The sequence below is a fragment of the Pristis pectinata genome, chromosome 8 (assembly GCF_009764475.1).
Source record: "Pristis pectinata isolate sPriPec2 chromosome 8, sPriPec2.1.pri, whole genome shotgun sequence".
NCBI classification, from domain to species: domain Eukaryota; kingdom Metazoa; phylum Chordata; class Chondrichthyes; order Rhinopristiformes; family Pristidae; genus Pristis; species Pristis pectinata.
The window spans coordinates 102,411,877-102,439,248 of NC_067412.1; the positions used below are offsets into that span (position 1 = coordinate 102,411,877).

The 27,372-nt window shown below is 43.7% G+C and overlaps 1 protein-coding gene across 1 annotated transcript in view; it reads left to right on the top strand.

Moving 5' to 3' along the window:
- The window catches only part of mospd1 (motile sperm domain containing 1), a 35,351-nt gene that overhangs the window by 583 nt on the left and 7,396 nt on the right, over positions 1–27,372 (top strand). The window contains 6 exon segments of the mRNA XM_052020938.1: positions 4,015–4,174; positions 6,335–6,567; positions 6,660–6,735; positions 7,237–7,460; positions 24,168–24,277; positions 24,280–24,331. Of these exon segments, the coding sequence (XP_051876898.1) occupies positions 6,414–6,567; positions 6,660–6,735; positions 7,237–7,460; positions 24,168–24,277; positions 24,280–24,331 (616 nt within the window). The 5' untranslated portion in view covers positions 4,015–4,174; positions 6,335–6,413.

Genomic DNA, 27,372 nt, shown 5'->3' on the forward strand with positions numbered 1-27,372 from the left:
CCTCGGGCGGCGCTCCCTCGGCCGGTCCGCGCGGCGCTCCCTCGGGCCGGACTCCAGTAGATCCATGTTCCTACACCATGTGTTAGGATGCGTTTAATGACGGTCTGGGATGTTGTCCTTGTGAGTTTCCCTGTTGTTCTTGCAGCTTTGGCGAGTATTTTGTGGAAGCTTCAGATTGAGGGTAGTGGAGGCAGTGATTACTTGGGTTAGGGAGGCAATGATGTCCATCACTTTGTTCTGGGTGGTGTCGAGCTTCTTGAGTTGTTGAAGCTGCACTCATCCAGGCAAGTGTTCCATCACGCTGCTATCTTTAGTCTTGTTGATGGTGGAATGACTTTGGATGTCAGGAGGTGAGTCAGTTGCTGCAGTACACCACTGATCTGTTCTTGTCGCCATAGTATTTACGTGGCAGTTCCAGTTGAGTGACCTGAAATGGTTCTGGTCCATTTTTCACCAGTATACTTCTGGCCTTTTTTAAGACTGACATGCGGTTCTAGTTGCTCCAACTAAAGGAAACCATAAATATACTCTGGAATCAATCAGGTGAAATAAAAACTTACCCAACAAATTGGTGCTGGACCCAAAATGTTAACTGTTTTCCTTTCCATCGGTGCTGCACTATCCATTTCATGTTTCCAGCATCTTCATTTATGTTGATTTTCACCCATCAGGTGAAACTTTGTTGCACTCCCTCCTTTGTAAAGCAGAGTTAGTTTAAACTTTAGGGGGACCAGATCTGTACATTTCCATTTCTATAGTTGGGGTGTGATGCCTCTAATCTTGAACCCAAATCTTCTGCCATTAAAGGATATGATACCATTTGTTTTCCTGATTGTTTGCCATATCTGCAAGTTGGCTTTCAGTGATTTCTTTAACAAGGATACCCAAGTCCCTCTGATCACCACATCTTTTGATCTGTCACTATTTAAAAACATACTCCTCATTTCTTTTATTTCCTACCAAGGTAGATGACCTCACATTTTTCCACATTATTATTCTATCTGGCACACCCTCATCCATTCACTAAGCCTGAAATACCTCTGTTTCCTCACGACTCGTGCTGCCACACAGTTTTGTATTATCACTAAAATGCATTTTGATGTCATTGGTCTCCTTATCCAAATCAATGATATTAGATTGTAAACAACTAGGTCACCATCAATGACTCCAGTGCACTCTATTAGATGCAGCATACAATCTGAAGGTAACCTGTTTATTCCATCACTTTGTTTGTTAAGCAAATTCAGTCTCTGCCACTATATTACCCCAGTACCTTGTGCTGTAATTTTATGTAATAATTTCTTGTGTGGCACCTTATCACACACCTTTTAAAGTCCAATAAACAACATTGACTAGTTCACCTTTGTCCTAATAGCTAAAACCTCAAAATTATTTATCAGATTTGTCGGTTTGTCTTTTCTAAATCCGCATTGACACTTGCCAATCATAGAAGAACAGTACAGTACTGGACAGGCCATTCGGCCCATGATGTTGTGGCAATCTTGATGCCAATTTATACTAAATGTCCTCTTCCTGTGTATCATCCACATCCCTCCATTCCCTTCATATTCATGTGTCTACCTGAAAGCCTCTTAAACACCAAACTGCCTGCTTCAACTACTACCCCTGGTAACCCATTCCAGGCACCTACTACACTCTGTGTAAAAAAAAAACTTGCCCCTCACGTTGCCTCATTGCCTTTAAACCTTCCCCTGCCCCCCCCCCCCCGCCCCAAACCTTAAAAGCAATGTCCTCTGGTGTTGACATTTCTACCCTGTGGAAAGATTCTGACTGTCTACCCCATCTATGCCTCTCATAATTTTAAAAACCTTATCAGGTCTCTCCTCAGCCTCCACTGCTCTACAGAGAACAACCCAAGTTTGTCCAACCTTTCCTTATGGCTCATACCCTCTGGGCAGCATCCTGGTTAACCTCTTCTGCACCCTTTCCAGTATCCACATCCTTCCTATAATTGGGCAACCAGAACTGCACTCAATACTCCAGGTACAGTCTGACTAAAGTTTTATACAGCTACAGCATGACTTCCTACTCTTATCATTTTTTAAATGGATATCTGGGGATATAGGGTTAGTGCAGAAAAAATGAAGCTGAGGTAGAAGATCAAACTTGACGTTGAAGAATGATAGAGCAGACTCGAGATCAGATGCCTTTCTCCTACTCCCAATTTTTATGTTCTTACGCAGAGTCTCTGCTGATTGATCCCAGTCCATGATTATTATATTATCCTTGTCACATAAGCCACTAATTTCCTAAATAATACTTTTGCCTTTATTATCGCTAAAGTTTGAGGACTGCATACAGGCCCCTACAATGTTTCCTGCCCCTTGCTGTATCTTAGTTCCACATAAGCTTATTTTCCTTCTTGATTTTCTGAGCTGAGTTCTTCCTCTCTGCCCATTCTTTAATATGAGGGCTGGCATGCCTTTTCCACTTTCCCATCACTTCCAAATGTTATCAACCAATAATATGAATTCTCATCTTGGTCCCTTTGCAATTATGTAATGGCTGTTAGATCATACCTATTTATTTCTGTTTGTGTCATTAATTCACCTAAATGCTGCATGCATTCAGATGAAGAGATTGTTTCTTTTTACCTTTTTTCCCTGGTGACTCCAATGAGAGGTATACCCTTACATTTCTATATATGTAAATATAGAATAGCTCAGAAAAAGAATAAAATCATTTCGGGATAAAAATGGTCACTAGAAAGGCCATTATTTGAGAGGATGAAAACAAATCTGGTCCCAGCTGGCATTTGAGATTGTTAGACAAAATTGTCATTGAACAATGGATGTCTTTAGAGAGAAGATGGTTCAGCTACAGTCAAGGTACAATCCCACTTGGCAGAAAGATTGGACAATTAAAGTCAGAGCTCTTTAGATGATCCAAATGATGAAGAGTAAAATAAACCAAAGAGAAAGTATGAGAAGTGTCTGGTAGCAGACATAAAAAGGAATCCAAAAATCTTCTCTGTATGTAAACAGAAAAATCAGTAGAAATTGGTGAAGTGGGGGCAGATAAGGGAGCAAAAACCAAGATGTACTTGTGAGAGCCAGAAAGCGTGGCTGAGGTATTAAATGAGTACTCAGTCTTCACCAACAAAGAGGGTGCTGCTGGAGTCTCTGCAATAATTTGGGCAGCATATTGTGCAGCAGCTAGTGCTGCTACTGCACACCTCCGGTGATTTGGGTTCAATGTCTGTGTAGAACTTGCACAGTTTCCAGTGACTATGTGGGTTTCTTCCAGGTGATTCAGTTTCCTCCCATGTCCCAAAGACATGCTGGCAGTACATACACAGTGAATGACAGGGCCCTGGGAAATGTTGAGCACAGAGAGACCTAGTGATACAAATATGTAGTTCCCTCAAAGTGGCAACACAGGTACATAGAACAGTACATAACAGGAACAGGCCCTTCAGCCCACAAACTAATTACGTGCACCTGTCTAGATAGGTGGATCTGAGTCCATGGCCAGATCAGCCATGAACTTATTGAATGGAGGAGCAGGCACGACGGGCCAGATGGCCTATGGCTCCTATTTCTCTGGCTATCCCGAGATTGGGATTCAGGTAGACAATGGATGTGGTTCGTTGCATATGTTCTGAGATTGATTTCTACAGAACAGCAAAAACAGAGCAAAACCTGCAGTGAGAGAAGAGCAGCCAGAAGAAGGACATTAGAAGGCATGTGAGAGAAGAGCAGCCAGAAGAAGGACATTAGAAGGCATAGTTTATTGGCATCCCTTTAATGAGCTGTTTGTAATCTCAGCTCTGATAGATCAAGCTGGCACCTTGCTGACCTTTCTGGTTCCATAACTACTTTAATGCACAAGAGGATTACCCAAAGTTTTTAAAATTCATTGTCTACAATAGCTGCACTTGAGTGGTCTCACCTGTGTGGTCTTCTGTCATCCTTTTTATTCTCACCCTTCAGCCCTCTTTTACCTTAGTCTCCTCACCAAATGCTTTTCTCAACGGAGAATTCTTACTTGCAGATGGTGGAAGAGGAATATAATCAGTGATCATGTGACAAAGGGAACGCTGTCCATCTTGGGTCACAGGGAAGAAGAGCAAGGGCTTGTCAAGACTGAGAAGTTCAGGCGAAAATTCAGCCTGGATCCTGGAGTGGATATTGCTGTTACCCAACAGGCAGAAGTAGATATCCAAAATTGGCATCCTTGATGATTAGCTGATTGCTTTTGGAAAATTCTATTTAAGTAATCTTTTGTTTATAATTTTACTAACAACAATGGTTTCAGTTGCACTGGTGAAGATGTCGAAGGCAGGTGACCATGAAGGTATTATGTGTTTTAATGGAGGAATGCAGCAGAGGAAGGTACAGAGCTTTGGAAGTGAGGGGAGAGTCGGATTAGTTTGATCATTGAAACAGGGCTGTGGAGAGAGAGCTGGCAGTGGAATTAGAGTGAGATTGATGCAGGGCCATGGGAAAGAACTCTGCTTTCAGATCTGTTATCATAGAAAAGGAAGGATTTGATAACATTGGGGAGTGCAGCTGAGATTTATGTGGATGTTGCCAGGACAGGAGAACTATGGTTAAGAGATTGAATAGGCCTTTTTTTGCTCTGGGGCAAAGGACGCCTAGAGGAGATTTAATTGGGACCTTTAACATTAGGGGAGGCCTTGACAGAGTGGACAGGAAGGAAGGTTGGTAATTAGGGAGTATAGATTTAAATTGGTGTAGAAATAAGGAAAGATTTTTTTCTACAGGATTGACATGTCTAGTACTAGAGGGCAGGTATTTAAGGTGATGGGGGAAGTACAAAGAAGATGTGTGGAGCAAGTTTTGTTTTAAACAGTGGTGGGAGCCCGGAATGTATTGTCAGGGGTCATGGTGGAGACAGATAGCATAGGAACGTTTAAGAGACTCTTAGATAAGTACATGAATATTGCAGAGGACGAGGGCTAATGGTCAATGTGCAGAGAAGGGGGATTAGATTAGTTAGGAGTCATTGGTTTAATTAGTTTGGAACAACATGATGGGCTGAAAGGCCTGTCCTATGCTGTACTGTTCTATGTACTTGTAGTAACAATCTTGAATATACTGCCTGAAAGGGTGATGGTGGCTAAAACCCTCACCACATTTAAAAGATACTCGGATAAGCATGTGAAGAGCTGCAACCAACAAGACAATGGGCCAAGTACTGGGAATTAGGCAGAGTGGCTTCCTTTGTCCTTTAAATTCGTATGATATTACAGTGTCCCAAAGCTCTAACAGCCCGTGAAATGTAGTCACACATGTAGGGAATGTGGCAGCAAATTTGTACAAGATCCCACAAACAGTAACCATTGGTTGGGACATTGGCATATCTGCTTTGCTTTATAAATAATTGCCATAGATATTATTCTTTGTACCTCTAAGGGCAGATGTGACCTTGGGTTAACCTCATTTGACACACAGCATGTATGGAGTGCAGTGCTCCCTTGGTAGGTGTATACAGATTCTATGCTCAAGTCTCTGGAAAAGGACTTGGAAATTTTGACCTGATTTGGGGAGTAAGAGTGTTATATATTGAACCATGGCTGACACTTATAAATCTTGATAGCAAGGCATCAAATTCAAATTCAGGCAAATATATTTTAGCCTATCAAGGTTAAAAATTTTACGTCTACCTGCATTTTTGTCAACAATTTTCCATTATAAAATAATGTATCTAAGTTTGTAAAAACAAATGCCAATGTAAATTTCTTTGAAGGGATAATAATGATAGCTTATTCAAATGTATGTGTCTCCATTATGAGAAAAAAGGACAATTGAAACAAAGGGTACAGAAAGATGTCTTGAAGGAGTGAATGATCATCTGTTCATGTGTTCTTGGCTCCAAGTACCTGTTTCTACTGGTCTTGCCTAAAGAGGACACTTAGACTTCACCCAGACAATGTCACAGGAAATAATCAGCATTAGTAGGTTAGTTAAAGAGTGATGCATGATATGCATGATCTACAAGCTGAGGTGGAGTCAGTGGCATAGGCATTCAGTTAGTTCAGTTGCAGCCATATTGGGTGAGCTACAACACTGAAGGAAGTGTGCTTAATCTAATAGATACTTCGTTACTTTGACTTTCCAAACATTCTTTATGACTGGAAAAGACTGATGTTAACATGGGGAGTTTAGTGTGGATCTGAAGTAGAGAGCTGTTTCTTTGAGAATGATCAGATACTTTGGTATCAGTTCATTTATAAATTTTTGCTCGAGAGCTGCATCGAGGCATAACATTTATCACTATTTACGCTATGCAACCTTGAAAGAAATTTCCCTGTAAATTTAATCTTGTAAAAACTTTTTTTTATTTATAGGCCTTCAGAATGCTCAGAGGACTGTAACGAGAGTGGCGTGTTTTAAAGGGGTTTAAGTGAGCAAGGAAATTGAGTGCCAATGCAGCAACACAGGCAGCAGCCAGAACTAGTGGAAGGAAATCTTCCCGTCTTTGTATTCCCAACAGAACTGGTATTTTATGCAGAAGATCAGTCAACGCACAAGCAGGTGTTGACACTTTACAATCCTTATGAGTTTGCATTAAAATTTAAAGGTATATCTGCACCTTCATAAGGATTTATACTGAACAACTTTTGGTGGCAAGGTTGCTTCAATGTGCTAACACTTTCTCTTCTGTGGCTTTAGTTCTGTGCACTGCCCCAAACAAATATGTTGTTGTTGATGCTGCAGGTGCAGTGAAGCCTCAGTGCTGCGTTGACATGTAAGTAAAAAAAGAATTCTCATGTTAAACTAGCACTTTACTGTGGTCCCCTGGAATCTCTCTACTGTTTTTAGCATTTGGTATTATTAAATTTGGATGGGTGTTCCAAAACTGTGGCATGGGAGCTGAGGCTTAATGACAGTTAGATGCAGTAAAAAGTCTTTGATATCCTATTCATGTTCTCGAGATATTCCTGGGTGCACAGCTCTCAATCAGTGCAATGGTGCCTTGGCCTGGCACTCCAGGTTAGTCTGAATTACTTGTACATTTTCTCCTCTTTTTATCCATTTGTGTTCTATTTTAACATCTGAAATAGAATCATAAAATTGCAAGAACAAACCAGTAAATATGCAGCCAATGAGGTTATTGCTGTTGTTGTGGCGGTAGTGTTTTTTTAGTTAAGTTTGTCCCATTGTTGCATTGGTCGGTTTGGGATGCTCATTTTGTAGCTCAAGCTTTCACGGATGTTTTATTTACTGAAATGAGCTGTTCTGTGTTCAGTGTTATTCGCCATAGAGATGTACGGCCTTGTCATTACGGTGTCATAGACAAATTCCGGCTGCAGGTTTCAGAACAAAGTCAGCGGAAAGCACTGGGTAAAAAGGAGGTGATTTCTGTTCTCCTTCCATCTACGAAAGAGCAAGAGCGAAAGGAGGAGGAAGACAAACACATTAAGGAGCATCTGGCTGAGGCAGTATTTTTTGAACAGACTTCGTTCCAGCAGGGTAAGAATCTTTTATCTCTACTGTGTTGCCAAGGGACAGAGTGGGGAAGTTAGATAAAGATTTAGCAAGTGTTAGACAGTTATGTTGAAAAAGGAAGTGGAGTGGAAGAAGCATGTTGCTGTAAGACTGAAAGGTAAGGATGGCAAGTCCATGGAACCCTGGATGTTTAGAGATATTTAGGATTTGATAAAAATAGGAAGCGTATGACAGATATAGAGAACAGAAAACAGGTGAAGAGTGTAGAATATGTAGGTGGGAACTTAAAAAAGAAATTATTAGGGCAAAGGCGAGCCACAAAATATCGCTAGTGGACAAGATTAAAAAGCACACCAAGGCATTTTATGAGTATAAAATATAAGTCTCTGTCTCTCTGCGCCAGAGACCCAGATCTGTCTCTGTGCCAGAGACCCGGGTTCAATCCTGTCCTTGGGTGCTGTCTGTATGGAGTTTGCAAGTTCTCCCTGTGACCACATGGGTTTCCTCTTGTTTCCTCATGCATCCCAAAGACGTGGTAGGTTAATTGGTCATTGCCCCTAGTGTGTAGGTGAGTGGTAGAATCTGGGGATTAATGTAAGATAGGTGTAAATGGATGGTTAAGGGTCAATGCGGACGGTGGGCAGGAGGGCCTATATCTTTCTATGACTCTATATTAAAAGCAAGGGAGAAATCAGGGAGAGTGTGGTCCGTTAGGGACCCAAGGAGGAGTCTGTGTGAGGAGTCAGAGGATGTGGGCAAGGTCTTAAATAAGTACTTCTCAAGAGTATTTACGAAGGAGAAAGGCATTGTAGTTGTACCTCAGGGAGGAAATGGGGGTAGTCTAGAGCATCTTAACATTAAAAGGAGGATGCATTTTATGTCTTGTCTTAAAGCTGTGCAAATCCCCAGGGCCTGATGTGATGTATCTCCAATGCTATGGGAAGCAAGGCAAGATTGCTAGGGTCATATAGGCCCTTCGGCCCATCTAGTCCATGCCGGCCCAGTTTTCTGCCTAGTCCCATCTACCTGCACCTGGACCATATCCCTCCATTCCTCTCTCATCCATGTACCTATCCAAACTTCTCTTAAATGTTACAATTGAACCAGCATCCACCACTTCCGCTGGCAGCTTGTTCCACACTAGCACCACCCTCTGAACATTTCCCCTCGGATTCCCTTTAAGTATTTCACCTTTCACCCTAAACCTCTGATCTCACCCAACCTGATGGGGGAAAAGCCTGTCTGCATTCACCCTACCTATACACCTCATAATTTTATATACCTCTGTAAGATTTTCCCTCATTCTCCTGTGCTCCAGGGAATAAAGTCCTAGCCTATTCAACCTTTCCCTGTAACTCAGGTCCTCAAGTCCCAGCAACATCCGTGTAAATTTTCTCTGCACTCTTTCAAGCTTATTGATATCATTCCTGTAGGTAGGTGACCAGAACTGCACGCAATATTCTAAATTTGGCCTCACCAATGTCTTATACAACTTAAACATAACATCCCAACTCCTGTACTCAGTGCCCTGATTTATGAAGGCCAATGTGCCAAAAGCTCCTTATGATCCTATCTACCTGTGATGCCACTTTCAAGGAACTATGGATCTGTATTCCCAGGGCCCTTTGTTCTACCGCACACCTCAGAGCCCTACCATTCACTGTGCAAGTCTTACCCTGGTTTGCCCTCCCAAAGTACATCACCTTACACTTGTCTGCATTAAATTCCATCTGCCATTTTTCAGCCTATTTTCCTAGCTGGTCCAGATCACTCTGCAAGCGTTGATTGCCTTCCTTACCGTCCACTACACCCCCCAATCTTGGTATCATCCACAAACTTGCCGATGTAGTTTACCACATTATCATCTAAATTATTTATATGGATGATAAACAACAATGAGCCCAGCACCGATCCCTGCGGCACACCACTAGTCACAGGCCTCCGGTCAGAGAGACAGCCATCTACTACCACTCTCTGGCTTCTCCCGCTAAGCCAACGTTGAATCCAATTGACTACTTCATCCTGAATGCCAAGCGACTTAACCTTCTGGACTAGCCTCCCGTGTGGGACTGTCAAAGGCCTTGCTAAAGTCCATGTAGACAACATCTACCGCCTTCCGTTGATCAGCTGTCCCTTGATCAAACTTCCTGGTAACCTCCTCGAAAAACTATAAGATTGGTTAGACATGACCTGCCGCACACACAGTCTTGTTGACTATCCCTAATCAGGCCCTGTCTATCCAAATACTTATATATCCTGTCCCTCGGAATACCTTCCAATGATTTACCCACAACTGGCATCAGGCTCACCGGCCTATAATTTCCCGGCTTATTCTTAGAGCCTTTCTTAAACAACGGAACAACATTAGCTATCCCCCAATCCTCTGGCATGTCACCTGTGGCTAAGGGTGTTCTAAATATCTCTGCCAGGGCCCCTGCAATTTCTGCAGTAGCCTCCCACAAGGTCTGAGGGGACACCTCGTCAGTCCCTGGGGATTTATCCACCCTAATTTGCCTCATGACAGCAAGCACCTCCTCTTCCTTAATCCGGATACGGTCCATGACCTCACTACTTCTTTTTCCTCAGTTCTATAGTCTCTCAAGTAAATACAGATGCAAAAAATTCATTTAAGACCTCCCCCATCTATTTCAGTCCTCAGAGATTTGTTGTTGTCCTGTCATCAGGTCCCCAATCGCAGGGTGACAGCAAATATGGTAGCTGTACTCAGAAAGGGCAGCACGGATAAGGCAAGTAATTGTCAGTTAATCAAACATCAGTCATAGGGAGGTTACTGGAAAAAAAATTGAGGGACAGGATTAATTTACATTTGGAAAGCAGGGATTGATCAGGTATAGTCAGCATGGTTTTATTGGTGGGAGATCTGTCTGACTAATTTTTTGAAATTACTGGGACTGGAGGGCTTGAGCTATAGGGAAAGACTGGATCGGTTGGGGCATTTTTCCCTGGAGCAATGGAGGCTGAGAGGTAACTGTATAGTGTACAAGGCTATCACTGGAGTGAGGGTAGGACCGATCAGGGATAAAAGAGGAAATGTGCCTGGAGTCGGAAGAGGTAGGGGAGGTCCTTAATACTTTGCTTCAGTATTCAGTAGTGAGAGAGACCTTGACGTTTGTTAGGATGGCGTACAAGAGGCTGATACGCTGGGGCATGTCGGCGTGAGGAAAGAGGATGTGCTGGAACTTTTGAAAAACACTAGGATAGATAAGTCACTGGGCCGGACGGGGGATATCCAAAGTTACTACGGGAAGTGAGGGAAGAGATTGCTGCACCTTTGGTGGTGATCTTTGCGTCGTCATTGGCCATAGGAGTTGTGCCAGATGATTGGCGGGTGGCAAATGTTGTTCCTTTATTCAAGAAAGGCAGTAGGGATAACCCTGGGGATTCCAGACCAGTGAGTCTTAATTCAGTGGTGGTTAAATTCTTAGAGACAGGATTTATGGGCATTTGGAGAAGCAGAGGCTGATTAGGGACAGTCAGCATGGCTTTGTGAGGGGCAGGTCGTGCCTCATGAGCCTGATTGAATTCTTTGAGGTTGTGACAAAGCACATTGATGAAGGTCGAGCAGTGGATATGCTGTACATGGATTTTAGTAAGGCGTTTGATAAAGTTTCTCATGGAAGGTTCATTCAGAAAGTCAGGAGGCATGGGATCCAGGGAAACTTTACCGTGTGGATTCAAAATTGGCTCACCCATAGAGGGTGGTTGTAGGTGGAGCGTATTCTGCCTGGAGGTCGGTGACCAGTGGTGTTCTGCAGGGATCTGTTCTGGGACCCCTACTCTTTGTGATTTTTATAAATGACTTGGATGAGGATGTGGAAGGGTATGTTAGTAAGTTTGCAGATGATATGAAGGTTGGTGGTGTTGTGGATAGTGTAGAAAGTTGCTGTAGATTACAACAGGACGTTGATAGAATGCAAAGCTGTGCTGAGAAGTGGCAGAGTTCAACCTGGAAAATTGTGAAGTGATACTTGGAAGATTGAATTTGAAGGCAGAATACAAGGTTAATGGCAGGTCTCTTAGCAGTGTGGAGGAACAGAGGGATCTTGGGGTCCAAGTTCATAGATCCCTGGAGATTGCCGCACAGGTTGATAGGGTTGTTAAAAAGACGTATGGAGTGTTGGCCTTCGTTAGACAGTATTGAGTTCAAGAGCTGCCAGGTAATGTTGTAGCTCTATAGAACTCTGGTTAGACCACACTTGGAGTATTGTATTCGGTTCTGGTCGCCTCATTATAGGAAGGATGTGGAAGCTTTAGAGAGGGTGCAGAGGAGATTTACCAGGATGCTGCCTGGATTGGAGAGCATGTCTTATGAGGATAGGTTGAGTGAACTAGGGCTTTTCTCTTTGGAGAGGAGGAGGATGAGTGGTGACTTGATAGAGGTGTACAAGATGATAAGAGGCATAGATCGAGTGGACAGTCAAAGTCCTTTTCCCAGGGCGAAAATGGTTCACACGAGGGGGTGTAATTTTAAGGTAATTGGAGGAAGGTATGGGGGGGATGTCAGAGGTAAGTTTTTTTTACACAGGATGGTGAGGACAGCAAATGTGGTCTTCTTTTCAAGAATGGCGGCGTTAAAAAAACCTGGTAATAGACTGTGAGCTTAAGATCAGTCGTGGGAAAGTCACTGGATAAAGTTCTGAGAGACAGGATTAATGATCACTTGGAAAGGCAGGTTTTAATCAGAGATAGCCTGCATGGCTTTGTCCAGGGCAGATCCTGTCTGACAATCTGATATAATTTTTTGAAGAGGTATTAAAGTGTATTAATGAGGGAAATGCAATATTTGGTTTGCATGGATTTCAGTCAGGCCTTTGACAAGGTCCCACATGGGAGACTGATTCAATAGGTTAGGGTTCATGGGATACAGGGCAAGTTGGCAAACTGGATTGAAAATTGGGTGTAGGAGACAAGTTTTTTTTTGATTGGGTTCCTGTGATTACTAGTGCTTAGACGCTTGCTGTTTATAGTATATATAAATGATGTGGATGTAGGAGGCATGATCAGTAAGTTCGCAGATGACACAAAGATTGGTGGAGTTGTTGACAGTGTGGAGGGTAGCCATAGGCTACAAAATGATACTGATGTTTTGGTGAAATGGACTGAGAAATGGCAGACAGAGTTTAAACCTGATAAGTGTGAGATGATGCACTTTGGGAGTAACAAGAGAGAATAGAGCCCATCAAAGACCAAAGTGGACATCTTTGTGTGGAGCCACAGGAAATTGGTGAGGTCTGTAACGAATATTTCTCCTCTGTTTTTACCATGGAGACTTTGGAAATAGGACAAGTAGATGGGGAGATCTTGAGGATAGACTGCATTACAATAGAGGAGGTGCTAGACCTCTTAAAATATATGAAGGTAGACAAATCTCTGGGGCCTGACCAGGTACAGTATGTCCAAGAACACTGTGGGAGGCTAGAGAAGAAATTGCAGGAGCCCTGGCTGAGATATTTGCATCATCATTAGCAAAAACCTGGGAACTATAGACCAGTAAGTCTAACATCTGTAGTATGTACATTACTGGAGAGGATCCTGAGGGATTAGATATACATGCATCTGAAAAGATGGGTTGATTGGGGGAGATCATGTCTTATGAACTTGATTGAGTTTTTTTTTGATGATGTGACCAAGAAGGTCAATGAAGACAGGGCAGTAGATGTGATTTATATGGAATTCATTAAGGCCTTTGATAAGATTTCACATGGTAGGCTGCTCTGGAAGGTTAGATCGCATGGAAACCAGGGAGAGCTGGCTAACTGGATATAAAGTTGGCTTGACGGTAGGAAGCAGGGGATGATGGTGTAATGTTATTTCTTGAACTGTAGGCCTGTGACTGGTGCTGGGCCTGTTATTGTTTGTCACATATCAACGATTTAGATAAGAAGTTCAAAGGAGATGTGTGGGGCAAGTTTTTCTTTACACAGAGTGGTATGTGCCTAGAATTCGCTGCCAGGGGTGGTAGTGGAGGCAAATATGACAGAGGCGATTAGATAGGCACATGAGTGTGCAGAGAATGTAGGGACATGGATATAATGTAGACAGAAGGGATTAGTTTAACTCGGTGTTTAATTACTAGTTTAATTAGTTCGGCACAACATCGTGGGCCGAAGGGCCTATCCATGCTGTTCTGTTCTGTGTTCTAATTTTTGAATGCTGTCAGTGACTCTGCTTCCACCACTCTCAGGCAGGGAGTTCCAAGTACTCACCACTCTCTGGGTGAAGAAGTCCCCTTCAGATCCCCTCTAAACTTCTTCCCCCTTCCCCTAGATCTGTCCTCTAGTTTTAACCACATCTGATAAGGGGGAAAAGGTTTCCTGCATTCTATCCTATCTGTGCCCCTCCTAATCTTATACACCTCTCTCATATCTTCTTTTAATAATCTCTGCTCCAGGAAGAACAGACCCAATCTCTCCTCATCACTGAGTTGCTACGTCCCAGGCAATATACTGGTGAATCTCTTCTGCACCCTCTCAAGTGCTGTCATATCTTTCCTGTAGGGTGCTGACCAGAACTGCACACAGTGCACCAGTTGAGCGGTGACCAATATTTTATAATGTTGGAGAATAACCCTGTTCTTGTGTTTATTTGGCTGACTAATGAAGGCCAGTATTCCATATGCCTACTTAATCACGTTATCTACCTGCGCTGCCACCTTCAAGGATTTATGGATTTGTACTCCAAGGTACAATGGTGTTCCACAATACTTCCTCAGACCTTGCCATTGATGGGTTATGTCCTAGCCTCATTGGTACTCATAAAATCATACAGCACAAAAACAATCTCTTTGGCTCAAATGGTCTGTGCTGATCAAGGTGCTCTTCCAAGCTAGTGTCCATTCTCTGCACATTCATGTGCCTATCTGAGAGCATCTTAAATGCCTCTATCATATCTGCCTCCACCACCACCCCTGGCAGTGTATTCCAGGCACCCAACACTGTGTGTGTGTGTGTGTGTGTGTGTGTGTGTGTGTGTGTGTGTGTGTGTGTGTGTGTGTGTGTGTGTAAAAAAAACTTGCCCCGCACATCTCCTTTGAACTTATCCCCTCTCGCCTTAAATGCATGCCCTCTGGTAGTGGACATTTCAACCCTGGGAAAAAGATACCGGATGTCTAATCTATCTATGTCTCTCATGATCTTATAAACTTCTATTAATTGTCCAGATGAGCACTTGAATCACCTAGGCAAAGGAGGCTGCAGGCTAAATGCTGGAAGATGCGATTAATACAGATGGGTGCCCACTGGTTGGCATGAGTATGGTGGACTGAATGGCCTGTTTCATTGCTGTATCATTCTATGACTTGATGACATGGTGGGCCAGTGGGACATGATGGGCCAGTGTTTATATTCCACATGACAATCACACAGCCAGCTATGTGGCTGTCTGACTGTCATATGGAATATAAACACTAGCATAGCCCACTGTGATGAACAGCCTGTTTGTGTGCTGTGTATGTGTGCATTTGCGAGTAGGTTGAAATTACGGTGATTTGGTCTGCAGTACAGAATTATTCATTGCTGCTGCAGTGCTGTTACCACAGTGATACTGGTTAAAGGGTGTGATGACAATTGATTGTTGCTGTGCAGACCCTGAGGTGAATGAAGAAGTTATTTTCTGAAGCTTGGGAAATTTTTCTGTAGATCAGCATATATAAAATACCTGGCTATGAACTGTGATGCTTCTTGTCTCTCTACTAGTATAGTGGAAATATTGGATACTCCCAATAGGTGGTTGAGTGTTTGGGACCTGACCCTGTATTGGATGCATAGGTGCCTTCATTTGTGCCTGAGAAATAGGTTCAGTGCACTTAAATTTTAGACTACTGATTCTAAATTGCTCCATAAATTAGTAAATTGTAAATTGTTTTTTTATTGTTACGTGTATCAAGATACAGTGAAAGACTTCTGCATGCCATCCATACAGATCACTTCATTACAGCAATATATTGAGGTAGTTAAAGGGAAAGGCAATAACAGAATGCAGAATAAAGTGTTACGGTTACAGACAAAGTGCAGTGCAGGCAGACAATAAGGTGCAAGGCCATAATGAGGTAAATTGTGAGGTCAAGAGTCCATCTTATCGTACTAGGGAATCATTCAGTAGTCTTATAACAGCGGGATAGAAGCTGTCTTTGATCCTGGTGGTATGTGCTTTGTGACACAGCCTGCAGCAGCGGTGGTATCAGAGTTGTTCAGGACTCTCCAAAGGGAATTCGATGGGTCTGGAGACAATAATATGCAAGATTACAGGGAAAGGGCAGGGGAATGGGCTTGATTTCTTTCAACAAGGATTGTTGGGCTGAGTGGCCTCCTGTACCATAACATCTCGATGCTGTACAAAACAACAGAACTGGAAGCCATTTAGCTGTCAAGCCTGTTACACCATTCAATGAGATTATCAGTATCCACTACTTACATTGTAGCCATGACTGTTAGTTATTCTTGGCTACCAGAAGTCAAGCAATCTCACGCATTCACTCATCTGTACCTTCAAGAATAATGCATTTAGTAACTTGTTTACGGAACAGGGTCAAATTATATTGATCTGGACCTAAATAGAACATAGGACAGCACAGGAACAGGCTCTTTGGCCCACAATGTTGTGCCGAACCAATTACATTAGTAAGAAAATACCCAACTAAACTAATCCCTTCTGCCTACACAATGTCCACGTCCTAACGTTTCGCTCACATGTGCCCATCTAAGAGCTTCTTGAACGCCTTTATCATATTTGCCTCCACCACCACCCCAGGCAGGGCATTCCAGGCACCCACCACTGTGTTTAAAAAAAACTTGCACCGCCCACCTCCTTTGAATTTGCCCTCTGTTACTTTAAATGCATGCCCTCTGGTATTAGACATTTCAACCCTGGGAAAAGATACCGGCTGTCTTTCTATTGCCTCTCATAATCTTATAAACCTCTATCAGTTCTCCCATCAGTTTCTTCCACTCCAGAGAGAACAACCCAAGTTTGTCCAACCCCTCCTCATAGCACATGCCCTCTAATCCAGGCAGCATCTTGGTAGACCTCCTCTGCACCCTCTCCAAAGCCTCGACATCCTTCCTATATTAGGGTGACCAGAACTGAATGCAATACTCCAGATACAGCCTAACTAAAGTTATATAAAGCTGCAGCATAACTTCCTGACTCTTGAACTCAGTGCCTCTACTAATGAAAGCAAGCATGCCATATGCCTTCTTTATCGCCCTATCAACATGCATAGCCACTTTTGGGGAGCTATGAACTTGGACCCCAAGATCCCTCTGCTCATCAACATTGTTAAGGGTCTTGCCATTAACAGTGTACTGTCTCTTTACATTTGATCTCCCAAGGTGCAACACTTCACATTTGGCCGGGGTTAAACTCCACCTGCCATTTCTCTGCCCATATCTGCAACTGATCTATATCCCGCTGAATCCTTTTGCCAGTCTTCTACACTATCCACACCACCACCCATCTTAGTATTGTTTGCAAACTTACCAACCCACCCATGTACATTTTTATCCAGATCATTTATATACATTACAGACAGCAGAAGGAATCCCTGAGGAACGCCACTAGTCACAGACCTCCAGCTAGAATGAGTCCTATTGACCACTATCCTCTATCTTCTATGGGCAAGCCAGTTCTGAATCCAAACAGCCAATTCACCATGGATCCCATGCATCTGAATCTTCTGGGTGAGCCTCCCATGAGGGACCTTGTCAAACACCTTACTGAAATCCATGTAGACAACATCCATAGAACTTCATCAATCACCCTTGTCACCTTGTCAAGAAAACTCAAGTTAGTAAGGCACAACTTGCCCTGCATAAAGCCATGCTGACTGTCCCTAATTAGGCTATGGTTTTCAATGCTCATAAATCCAATCCCTAAGAATACTCTCCAGTAACTTCCCTACCACTGATGTGAGACTCACCAGTCTATAGTTACCAGGATTATCCCTGTTTTCCCTTGTTGAATAATGGAACAACATTAGCTACTGGCTAGTCGTCTGGGACCTCGCCTGTGGCTAGAGCGGACACAAAGACATTGGTCAAGGCCCCAGTAATCTCATCTCTTGCTTCTCTCAATAATCTGGGGGTATATCCCATCATGCCCTGGGGGACTTATCCACCTTAATGCTCTTTAAGAGACCTGACCCTACCTCCTCCTTTATCTCAAATGCCCAAGCATATTAGCATGCTCCACACTGATCTCCCTATCCTCCTCCTCAGTAAATACTGATGCAAAGTACTCATTAAGGACCTCACCCACATCCTCTGCTTCCAAGCATATGTTCCCTCCTTTATCCTAGAGTGGTCCTACCCTCTCTCTAGTTATCCTTCTTGCTCGACGTATGTATAGAATGCCTTGGGATTCTTTTTACTCCTACTTGTCAAGGACTTTTCCTGGCTCCTCCTGGCTTTCCTAATGTCCTTGAGTTCCTTTCTGGCTTCTTTATAATCCTCAAGTGCTCTGTTTGATCCTAGCTTCCTAAGCTTTACATATTTTTCCTTTTTCTTCTCGATTAAATTCACCAACTTTCTCGACATCCAAGGTTCTCTTACCCTGCCATCCTTGTCCTTCCTTCTTACTGGAACACACCTGTTCTGTACTCTGTGCAGTTGGTCTTTAAACACCTTCCACATGGTCAGATGTTGACTTACCCAAAAACAGTTGTTCCCAATTAATTCTGCCTAGTTCCTGACTAATGCTCTGGTAATTTGCCCTGCTCCAATTTAATACTCTCCCGCAAGATCCATACTTATCCCTATCTACAACTATCTTAAAACTTAAGGAGTTGTGGTCACAGTTCCCTAACTGTTCTCTCACTGAAAGGTCAGTCACCTGGCCAGGCTTGTTACCCAACACCAGGTCCAGTATAGCCCCTCCTCTCCTTGGACTATCCACATATTAAGAAACCATCCTGGATGTACCTAACAAATTCTGCCCCTGTCCTAAACCTCTCTCACTAAGGAGGCCTCATTTTTATATTAAGGAAGTTGAAGTACCCCACGACAATCTGCCTGCATATCTGTTCCTCAATGTCCTGGTGGCTATCAGGGGGTCTGTAGTATAATCCCATCAGGGTGATTACACCTTTCTTATTTTTGTTCTACCCATATAGTGTCAGTGGACGAACCCTCCATTATGTCCTGTCTGAGTGCAGCTGTGATATTGTCCCTGATTAGTAGTGCACCTACCACACCGCTTCCCCCCCCCCCCAACTGTCTTTTTACCTTCTCCTCAATCCTTTCTAAAACATCAAAACCGAGGAACATTTAGCACCCATTCCTGTCCCTCTCTCAATCAAGTCTCTGTTATGGCCGCAACATCATAGTTCCATGTTCTGATCCATGCTCTGTTCATCACGCTTAACCGTAATACTCCTAGCATTCAATACACCCACTTCAAACTGCCCATCCTATCATGTCTATTACTTTGCTCCTGTCTGTTTTTACTGGCCCTGACATCTACCTTCCTCTTGATCCTTCTACTTTCTGACCCAGTGCTCCGGTTCCCATCCTCCTGCCAAAGTAGTTTAAACCCTCCTGAGTAGCACTAGCAAGCCTCCTGGCCAGGATATTGGTTCCCCTCCAGTTGAGATGGAACCCATCCTTCTTGTACAGGCCACCCCTGCCCCAGAAGACATTAAAGTGATCCAAGAACTCGAACCCCTGCCCTGACTAGCACGTGGCACCAGAGATTACCACTTTAGAGGTCCTGCTCTTCAGCCTCTTTCCTATCTCCCTACACTCACTGCGCAGGACTTCTTCTTCCCCCTTTCTACTGTGTCATTGGTGCCAACGTGCACCACAACCTCCAGCTGCTCACCCTGCCCCTTGAGAATATTCTGCAGCTGCTCTGAGATGTCCTCGACCCTAGCACCTGGGAGGCAACGCGGCATCCTGGTGTTTCTTTCACGGCCACAGTGATCTCCTGTCTGTTTCTCCTGTCAGTCCCGCTAACTGTTTAGTCTACTATCCACTATTGCCCTGCCTGACAATGACCTGGCTGCTGCTGCTGTGCCCTGATAGGTCATTTCTCCCCTCCCACTGCCCCCCTCACAGTATCCAAAAGGGTATATTTGTTTGCTGAAGGGTGTGGCCACAGGGGAACCCTGTACTGACTGCTTTACTCCCCTTACTTCTCCTGGTGGTCACCCATCTATCTGAAGCCTGTACCCCCGGGTGTGGACCTCGGTAAAACCCTCATCTATGAGGTTTCAGCTTCCTGGATGGTCCTGACATCCAACTCCAGTTCCATTTCCTTGACGTGGTCAGTCAGGAGCTGCAGCTGGGTGCACTTCCTGCAGATGTCGTCACCAGGGAGACGGTGAGCCTCACAGGAGGAGCATTCCACTTCCTTAAACTGCCATCCTGCCTACACTGAATCAAGGACTAAGGATTTACAAACAATAAAATGAAGACCTTACCTGTTCTCCCCTCTTCCCCCACCCACCCACTCTTCTCCCTCTTCCCCCCCCCCCACCCCCCCCCCCCCCCAATTTTTTCTGGAATTAGAATTGGTTTATTATTGTCACATGTACTGAGGTACGGTGGAAAGCATCTTGCCTACCCGTTCGTACAGATCAATTCATTACACAGTGCATTGAGGTAATAAAGGTAAACAATACAGAATGCAGAGCAAAGTGTCACAGCTACAGAGAAAGTGCACTGCAGGTAGACAATAAGGTGTGCAAAGTCATAACGAGGTAGATTGTGAGATCCGTCTTATAGTACTAGGGAACTGTTCAATAGTCATAACAGCGGGATAGAAGCTGTCCTTGACCCTGGTGGTACGTGCTTTCAGGCTTTTGTATCTTCTGTCTGATGGGAGAAGAGAGAAGAAAGAATGTCCTGGGTGGGTGGGTCTTTGATTATGTTGGCTGCTTTACCGTGAACATGGAGAGGAGGCTGGTTTCCATGATGTGCTGAGCTGTGTCCACAGCTCTCTGCAGTTTTTGCAGTCCCGGGCAGAGCAGTTGCTGTACCAAACTGTGATGCATCCAGAAAGGATGCTTTCTGTGTACATTGATAAAAGTTGGAGAGTGTCAAAGGGGACATGCCAAATTTCATTAGCCTTCTGAGGAAGTAGAGGTTGCTGGTGAGCTTTCTTGGCTGTGGCGTCTATGTGGTTGGACCAGGACAGGCTATTGGTGATGTTCACTCCCAAGAACTTGAATCTCTCAACCCTCTTGACCTCAGCACCATTGATGTAGACAGGTGCATGTACACCGGCCCCTTTCCTGAAACCAGCTCTTTTGCTTTGCTGACATCGAGGGAAAGTTTGTTGTCATGACACCACATCACTAAGCTCTCTATTTCCTTCCTGTACTCCGACTCATCACTGTTTGAGATACAGCCTACAACGGTGGTATCATCTGCAAACTTGTAAATGGTGTTAGAGCAGAATCTGCCCACCCAGTCATGAGTATATAGGGAGTAGAGTTGGGGGCTGAGGACGCAGCCTTGTGGGGCACCAATGTTGAGAATAATCATGCTGGAGGTGTCGCTGCCTGTCCTCACTGATTGTGTTCTGTTGGTCAGGAAGTCAACTATCCAGTTGCAGAGGGAGGTGTTGAGTCCCAGGTCTCGGAGTTTGGCAATAAGTTTGCTTGGAATTATAGTATTGAAGGTGGAGCTGTAGTCAATAAACAATAGTCTAATGTAGTGTAGGGCCAGGGAGATGGTGTCTGTGTAGATCTGTTTCGACAGTAGACAAATTGCAGTGGATCGAGGTTTTCTGGGAGGCTGAAGTTAATGCGTGTCGTAACCAGCCCCTCAAAGCACTTCCTAATGGATGTCAGAGCCACTGGGTGGTAGTCCATGCTGTGCCTTTGGCTATGTCCAGTAATGTTTGACACCAGTGAATGGAAGCCTTTTCAAATCAGACTGGCAATTTTTTTTCTAGAAAAATTAAAGCCACAAAACAGTATTTATGCTTTGTCTTTCTTTCTCTACAACTTAAGAATGTTAGGAGCAAGATTAGGCAATTGTGCCCTCAAGCCTCTACACCATTCAACAAGATCGCAGTTGATCTGATCTTCTATCTCAGTTTCACTGATTCCCATATCCCTAGTCTACCACATAGAACATTACAGTACAGTATAGGCCCTTCGGCCCACAATGTTGTGCTGACATTTTATCCTGCTCTAAGATCTACCTAACCCTTCCCTCCCACAAAGCCCTCATTTTTCTATCATTCATGTGGCTAAGAGTCTCTTAAATGCCCCTAATGTATCTGCCCCTACAACCTCTGCCGGCAGTACGTTTCATGCACCCACCACTGACATTCCTCCAATCACCTTAAAATTGTGCCCCCTCGTGTGAGCCATTTTCGCCCCTGGGAAAAAGTCTCTGACTGTCCACTCGATCTATGCCTCTTATCAACTTGTACACCTCTATCAAGTCACCTCTCATCCTTCTCTCCAAAGAGAAAAGCCCTAGCTCACTCAACCTATCCTCATAAAGCATGCCTGACCTTTTGAGTTCCTCCAGCACTTTGTGAGAAATGTTAACTGTTTCTTCTTCCACTGATTCTTCCTGACTTGAGTTTTACCAGCACTTTCTGTTTTTTAGTACATAAAAATGAAGTGCCAGCCTAGTGAAACTGCAACATGGGACTAAACAAACACTCAATAGACAGAGCTAAGCAATCTCTCAGCCAATGGATCAGATCAAAGCTCTGCAGTCCTACCACAACTTGTCATTAATGGTGATGGACAATTAAATGGTTAATGGGAGGAGGAGGTGGCTTCAAGAATATCTCCATCCTCAGTAGTGATGGAATTATCATATGGCTGCTGGAGGCACTGCTGAAACCAGATGTGCTGAATATGTGATCCACCTTGGCTTCTTCCTGAGATCAGCAGCATCACAGAAACCAGCCTTCAGCCAGGTGATTCACACTACATGATTTTAAGAAATGGCTGAAAGCAAAGACCCATTAGACTTTACGATATCCCAGCACTCCAGAACTAGTTGTGCTTTAAGCCAAGCTGTTACAACACTGGCATCTACCCAGCAATGTTAAAATTGCCAGCTATGTCCTATTCACAAAAATTAGGGCAAATTCAGTCAGGCTAATTACTTCCTTATCAGTCTATAACAGTCATCAGTAAATTGATGGAAAGTGTCTGCATTGCAGAAAGATCTTGACAACGTTCAGACACAGACTGATAAGTGGGCAAGTAACGTTCATGCTATAGCAGTGCAGGCAAAGAGCATCTCCAACAAGAGAGTCCATCCTTGACATTCGATGGTTTTATCATCACTGAGTCCACCCAGTATCATCATTGTGATGATCACTTAAAACCTCAGCTGAACCACCACATAAATGCTGTGGCTAAAGGAGCACGGCAGAGGCTGGGTAGTCAGAATCGGGTTTATTATCACTGACATATGACGTGAAACTTGTTGTTTTGCGGCAGCAGTAAAGTGCAAAGATATAAAAATGTATAAATTACAAAAATAAATAAATAGTGCCAAAAAAGGAATAATGAGGGCGTGTTCATGGGTTCAAACATCATTCAGAAATCTGATGGCGGAGGGGAAGAAGCTGTTCCTGAATCATTGAGTTTGGGTCTTCAGGCTCCTGTATCTCCTCCCCGATGGTAGTAACAAGAAGAGGGCATGTCCCGGATAGTGAGGGTCCTTAATAATAGATGCGGCTCTTGAGGCACCACTTCTTAAAAATATCCTTGATGGCGGGGAGGGTTGTGCCCATGATGGAGCTGGCTGAGTCTACAACCCCTCTGCAGCCCCTTGTGATTCCTGTGCATTGGAGCCTCCGTACCAGGCTGTGATGCAACAGTCAGAATAATATCCATCGTACACCTATAGAAATTTGTAAAGAGTCTTTGGTGACATACCAAATCTCCTCAAACTTTCATTCGAAGTAGAGCCGCTGATGTGCCGCCTTCTTGATTGCATCAATGTGTTGGGCCCAGGATAAATCCTCTGAGATGTTGATGTCCAGGAACTTGGAAGCTGCTCACCCTTCTACAGCTGACCCCTCAATGAGGACTGGTGTGTGTTCTCCAGACTTCCCCTTCCTGAAGTCCACAATCAGTTCCTTAGTCTTGCTGACGTTGAGTGCAAGGTTGATCTCAAGTGAGTGACTTCCTTCCCGACACCCCACACCTTTACACTTGATGAGCCATGTCAACAGTGTGAATACACTCCACTTGTCTGGTTGACCACAGCTAAAAAAATTCTCAAGAAGCTCAACACCATCCTAGATAAAGCAACCTGCTTGATTGGCAGCCAAACAACCACCCTAAACATTAAATCCCTGCAGGTGAGAAAACAGGACTATTTTTCTCCCTTGACTAAAAGGTTAAGCTTGCACTTTTCCAATCTGCTGGGACCTTTTTAGAATCTGGAGAATTTTGGTAGATCATAGTCAGTGCTTTCTGATATCCCTGCTGCCTTGATGCCTTCTAGATCTCTAGGATGTCACTTATCAGCTCCAGGAACTTTATCGGCTTATAATACTCTCAGTTGTTAATATCAGTAAAGATTCTCATTGTTATTAGCTCCTTGGTTCTTTGCTATATCTGGGATGCTATTTTTGTACTTTCTATAAGGAAGACAGTTACAAAACACTAAAGTCTCAGCCACTTACTCCCCTTGATTTCTCCGCTGCTAAGGGTTCCACATCTAGTTTCATTGTACACTTGGCTTCACATGGCTTTTGTTGTACTCATTAATGTCTTGTTCATTTCAGAATCCAGGACTGTTTCTTCGGGACCCAGCTTGCTTACCGTCTTCCTTGGAATCATCTGCATTGCAGCATTAATGTTACCGACACTTGGAGAAGCGGAATCCCTGGTGCCAGGTCTACCTTCCACTTAAGTGTCAATCAGAAGTTAGTTGCTGCTTATGTTTTAGGTAAGCACATTTTCAATTAAATACAGGGAATTCTGTGCTTAAATATATGAAAACATAGAACTGTACCATAACACGTCCTTCAGCCCACAATGTTGTGCTGAACTAATTAAGCTAATGATGCCTAATTAAACTAATCCCTTCTGCCTGCACATGGTCTCTATCCCTCCATTCTTTGCATATCCATGTGCTTTTCTAAGAACCTCCTAAACACCTCTGTCGTATTTGCTTCCACCGTCACCTCTGGCAGCGCATCCCTGGCACCCACCACTCTCTGTGTAGAAAAAAAACACTTGCCCTACACATCTCCTTTGGACTTTTCACCCCTTCACCTTAAATACATTCCCCCTAGTATTAGACATTTTGACCCTGGGTAAAGATACTGGCTGTCTACTCTATCTGTGCCTCTCATCATTTTATAAACCTCTTATCAGAGCTCCCCTGAGCCTCCACCGCTCCAGAGAAAACATCCCTAGTCTGTCCCACTTTATAGCATATGCCCTCTAATCCAGGCATCATCTTGGTAAACCTCTCTATAAAGCTGCAATATAACTTCCTGACTCTTAAACCCAATGCCTTGACTTAATAAAGGCGACCATACCATACAACTTCCTTACCACCCTATCAACATGCGGCCACTTTCAGGACCCCATGATCCCTCTATACATCAACATTGTTAAGGGTCCTGCCATTAACAGTGTACTGTCCCTTTACATTTGATCTCTCAAAGTGCAACGCCTCACATTTAGTTGGATTAAACCCCATCTGCCATTTCTCCATTCATATCTGCAACTGAGCTATATCCCTCTATATCCTCTGGCAATTTTCTACAGCATTAACAATGCCACCAATCTTTGTGTCATCTGCAAACTTACTAACCCACCCATCTATGTTTTCATCCAAGTCATTTATATATATCACAAACAGTGAAGGTTCCAGTACAGATCCCTATGGAACATCTCTGGTCACAGACATCCAGCCAGAATAAGACCCATTGTCCACATTATTGAATATTTATAATCCTGGCAGAAGTAAAAACCTGCAGATGTTTGAGTTAGAATATGTTCTGCAGAGAAAGTTGCTTTGGGGAGGGAGGGATGAACAAAAAGTAAGATCTGTGAAAAGCTGAAATCTAAGAGAGCAGTGGGTTAGTTCATGTTGAAGATCTCACACTTACAGGCTCATAATCCTTAGAGCTGGTGTTTCTGAGATTCTGTGCCACTTTGGAGCTTGTGTCATCTCATTGATGCCCAGATCCACTGGAGAAAGCTGCCATCTTTGTTGTATGTATGGCTTCAGTCTGGCACTTTTGAAGAGCTCTTCTAGCAAGACCCAAAGATGTTGTAATGTAAACGGAATTGAGATGTTGAGTAGCCTAAGCTCTAATAACCTCATCCTTCAGCAGCCAAGTCCCTCAGCTGCAAGGTATGATGGTAATTAACACCTTTTGACTATTGCATGTCAGCCCAAGATAACACAATAGTGAGGAACAGGAGTAAACCATTTGGCCCTTCAAGCCAGCTCCAACACTCATCAAGACCAGAGCTGATTTTCTACCTGGGTGTCATTTTTCAGTACAACCCCTTCTCCCTAAATGAACAGAAATCTATTGTTCACTGTTTTGAATTAATTCAATGATTGAGTCTCAGCAGCCACCTTCAGGTTAGAAAATTTCAAAGATTCACCATTGTCCATATGAAAACATTGTTCTTCATTTCAGTCCTAAATGATCTACTTCTTATTCTGAGACTATGAACCTTTGGTTCTGGACTCCTCAGCCCAGGGATAACATTGTCAGTGCAGACATTGTGGGCCGAAGAGCCTGTTCCTGTGCTGTACTGTTCTATATTCTATTCTCCTTGCATCCCTTTAAGAGGTTTGCAAGTTTCATTGAGATCTGTTGTTCTAATAAACTCCAGCAAACACAGACCCTTAACCCTACCTCCCAGGAACCAGAGTGAATCTTCTAGGTATGTATATCCATTTTTAGATAAGAAGACCAAAACTCTAAACAATACTCCAGAATTCAGTAAGTTTCAATGAGATCATATCTCATTCTTCCAAATTCTGGAGAATGCAGGACTAGTCTCCTCAGTCTCTCCTCACCTGGTAAACCTGCCATCCCAGGATCAGTCCAGTGAATCTTCGTTGCTACTCCCTCTGTGGCAGGGATGTTTTTAGGTAAGGAGAGTAAAACTGTCCATAATACTGATGCGGAGTCACCAAGTCCCTGTATAACTCAGTCTGATGCAGGGTCTTGATCGGAAACATCAACTATCCCTTTCCCTCCACAGATGCTGACAGACCCACTGAGTTCCTTCAGCAGCTTATTGTTGCTCCAGCACCTGCAGTCTCTTGTGTGTCCCTGTGTAATTCAGTGTGACGTCTATATTACCAGAGAATTTCAGTACAGGAGTAAAGACCAATGTATCATTGACCTACCTAATTACTCGGGCCACCTTCAGTGACTTGTGTACACCGAGGTCCCCTGAACATAGAACACTACAGCACAATACAGGCCCTTCAGCCCACAATGTTGTGCCGACATTTTATCTTGCTCTAAGATCTATCTAACCCTGCCCTCCCACATAGCCCCCCATTTCTCTATCATTCATGTGTCTATCTAAGAGTCTCCTAAATGTCCCTAATATATCTGCCCCCACAATCTCTGCCAGTAGTGCATTCCATGCACCCACCACTTACCCCGACATCCCCCTTATACCTTCCTCCAATCACCTTAAAATTATCTCCCTTTGTGTTAGCCATCAATATTACCCAACCTCTCACCATCTTAACAATTACCCTTTGTGTTCTGTGCCCCAAAGTGGACCTCGCATTTTTCATACTCCCATCTGTGATGTTCTTGCTCAGCACACCTCCTGAAGCCTCTCTACGTTCCCCTCTCTGTCCTTAGTCCTGTCTAATTTGGTGCCCTCAGCAAAACTTCAGATGATGGCCAGCCCACCCACCGGCCAGCCCACCTGCCAGCCAGTCACTGTCCAAGCTCCAAATTTGGTCCGTTTTACCTGAACTTTACTACGTGA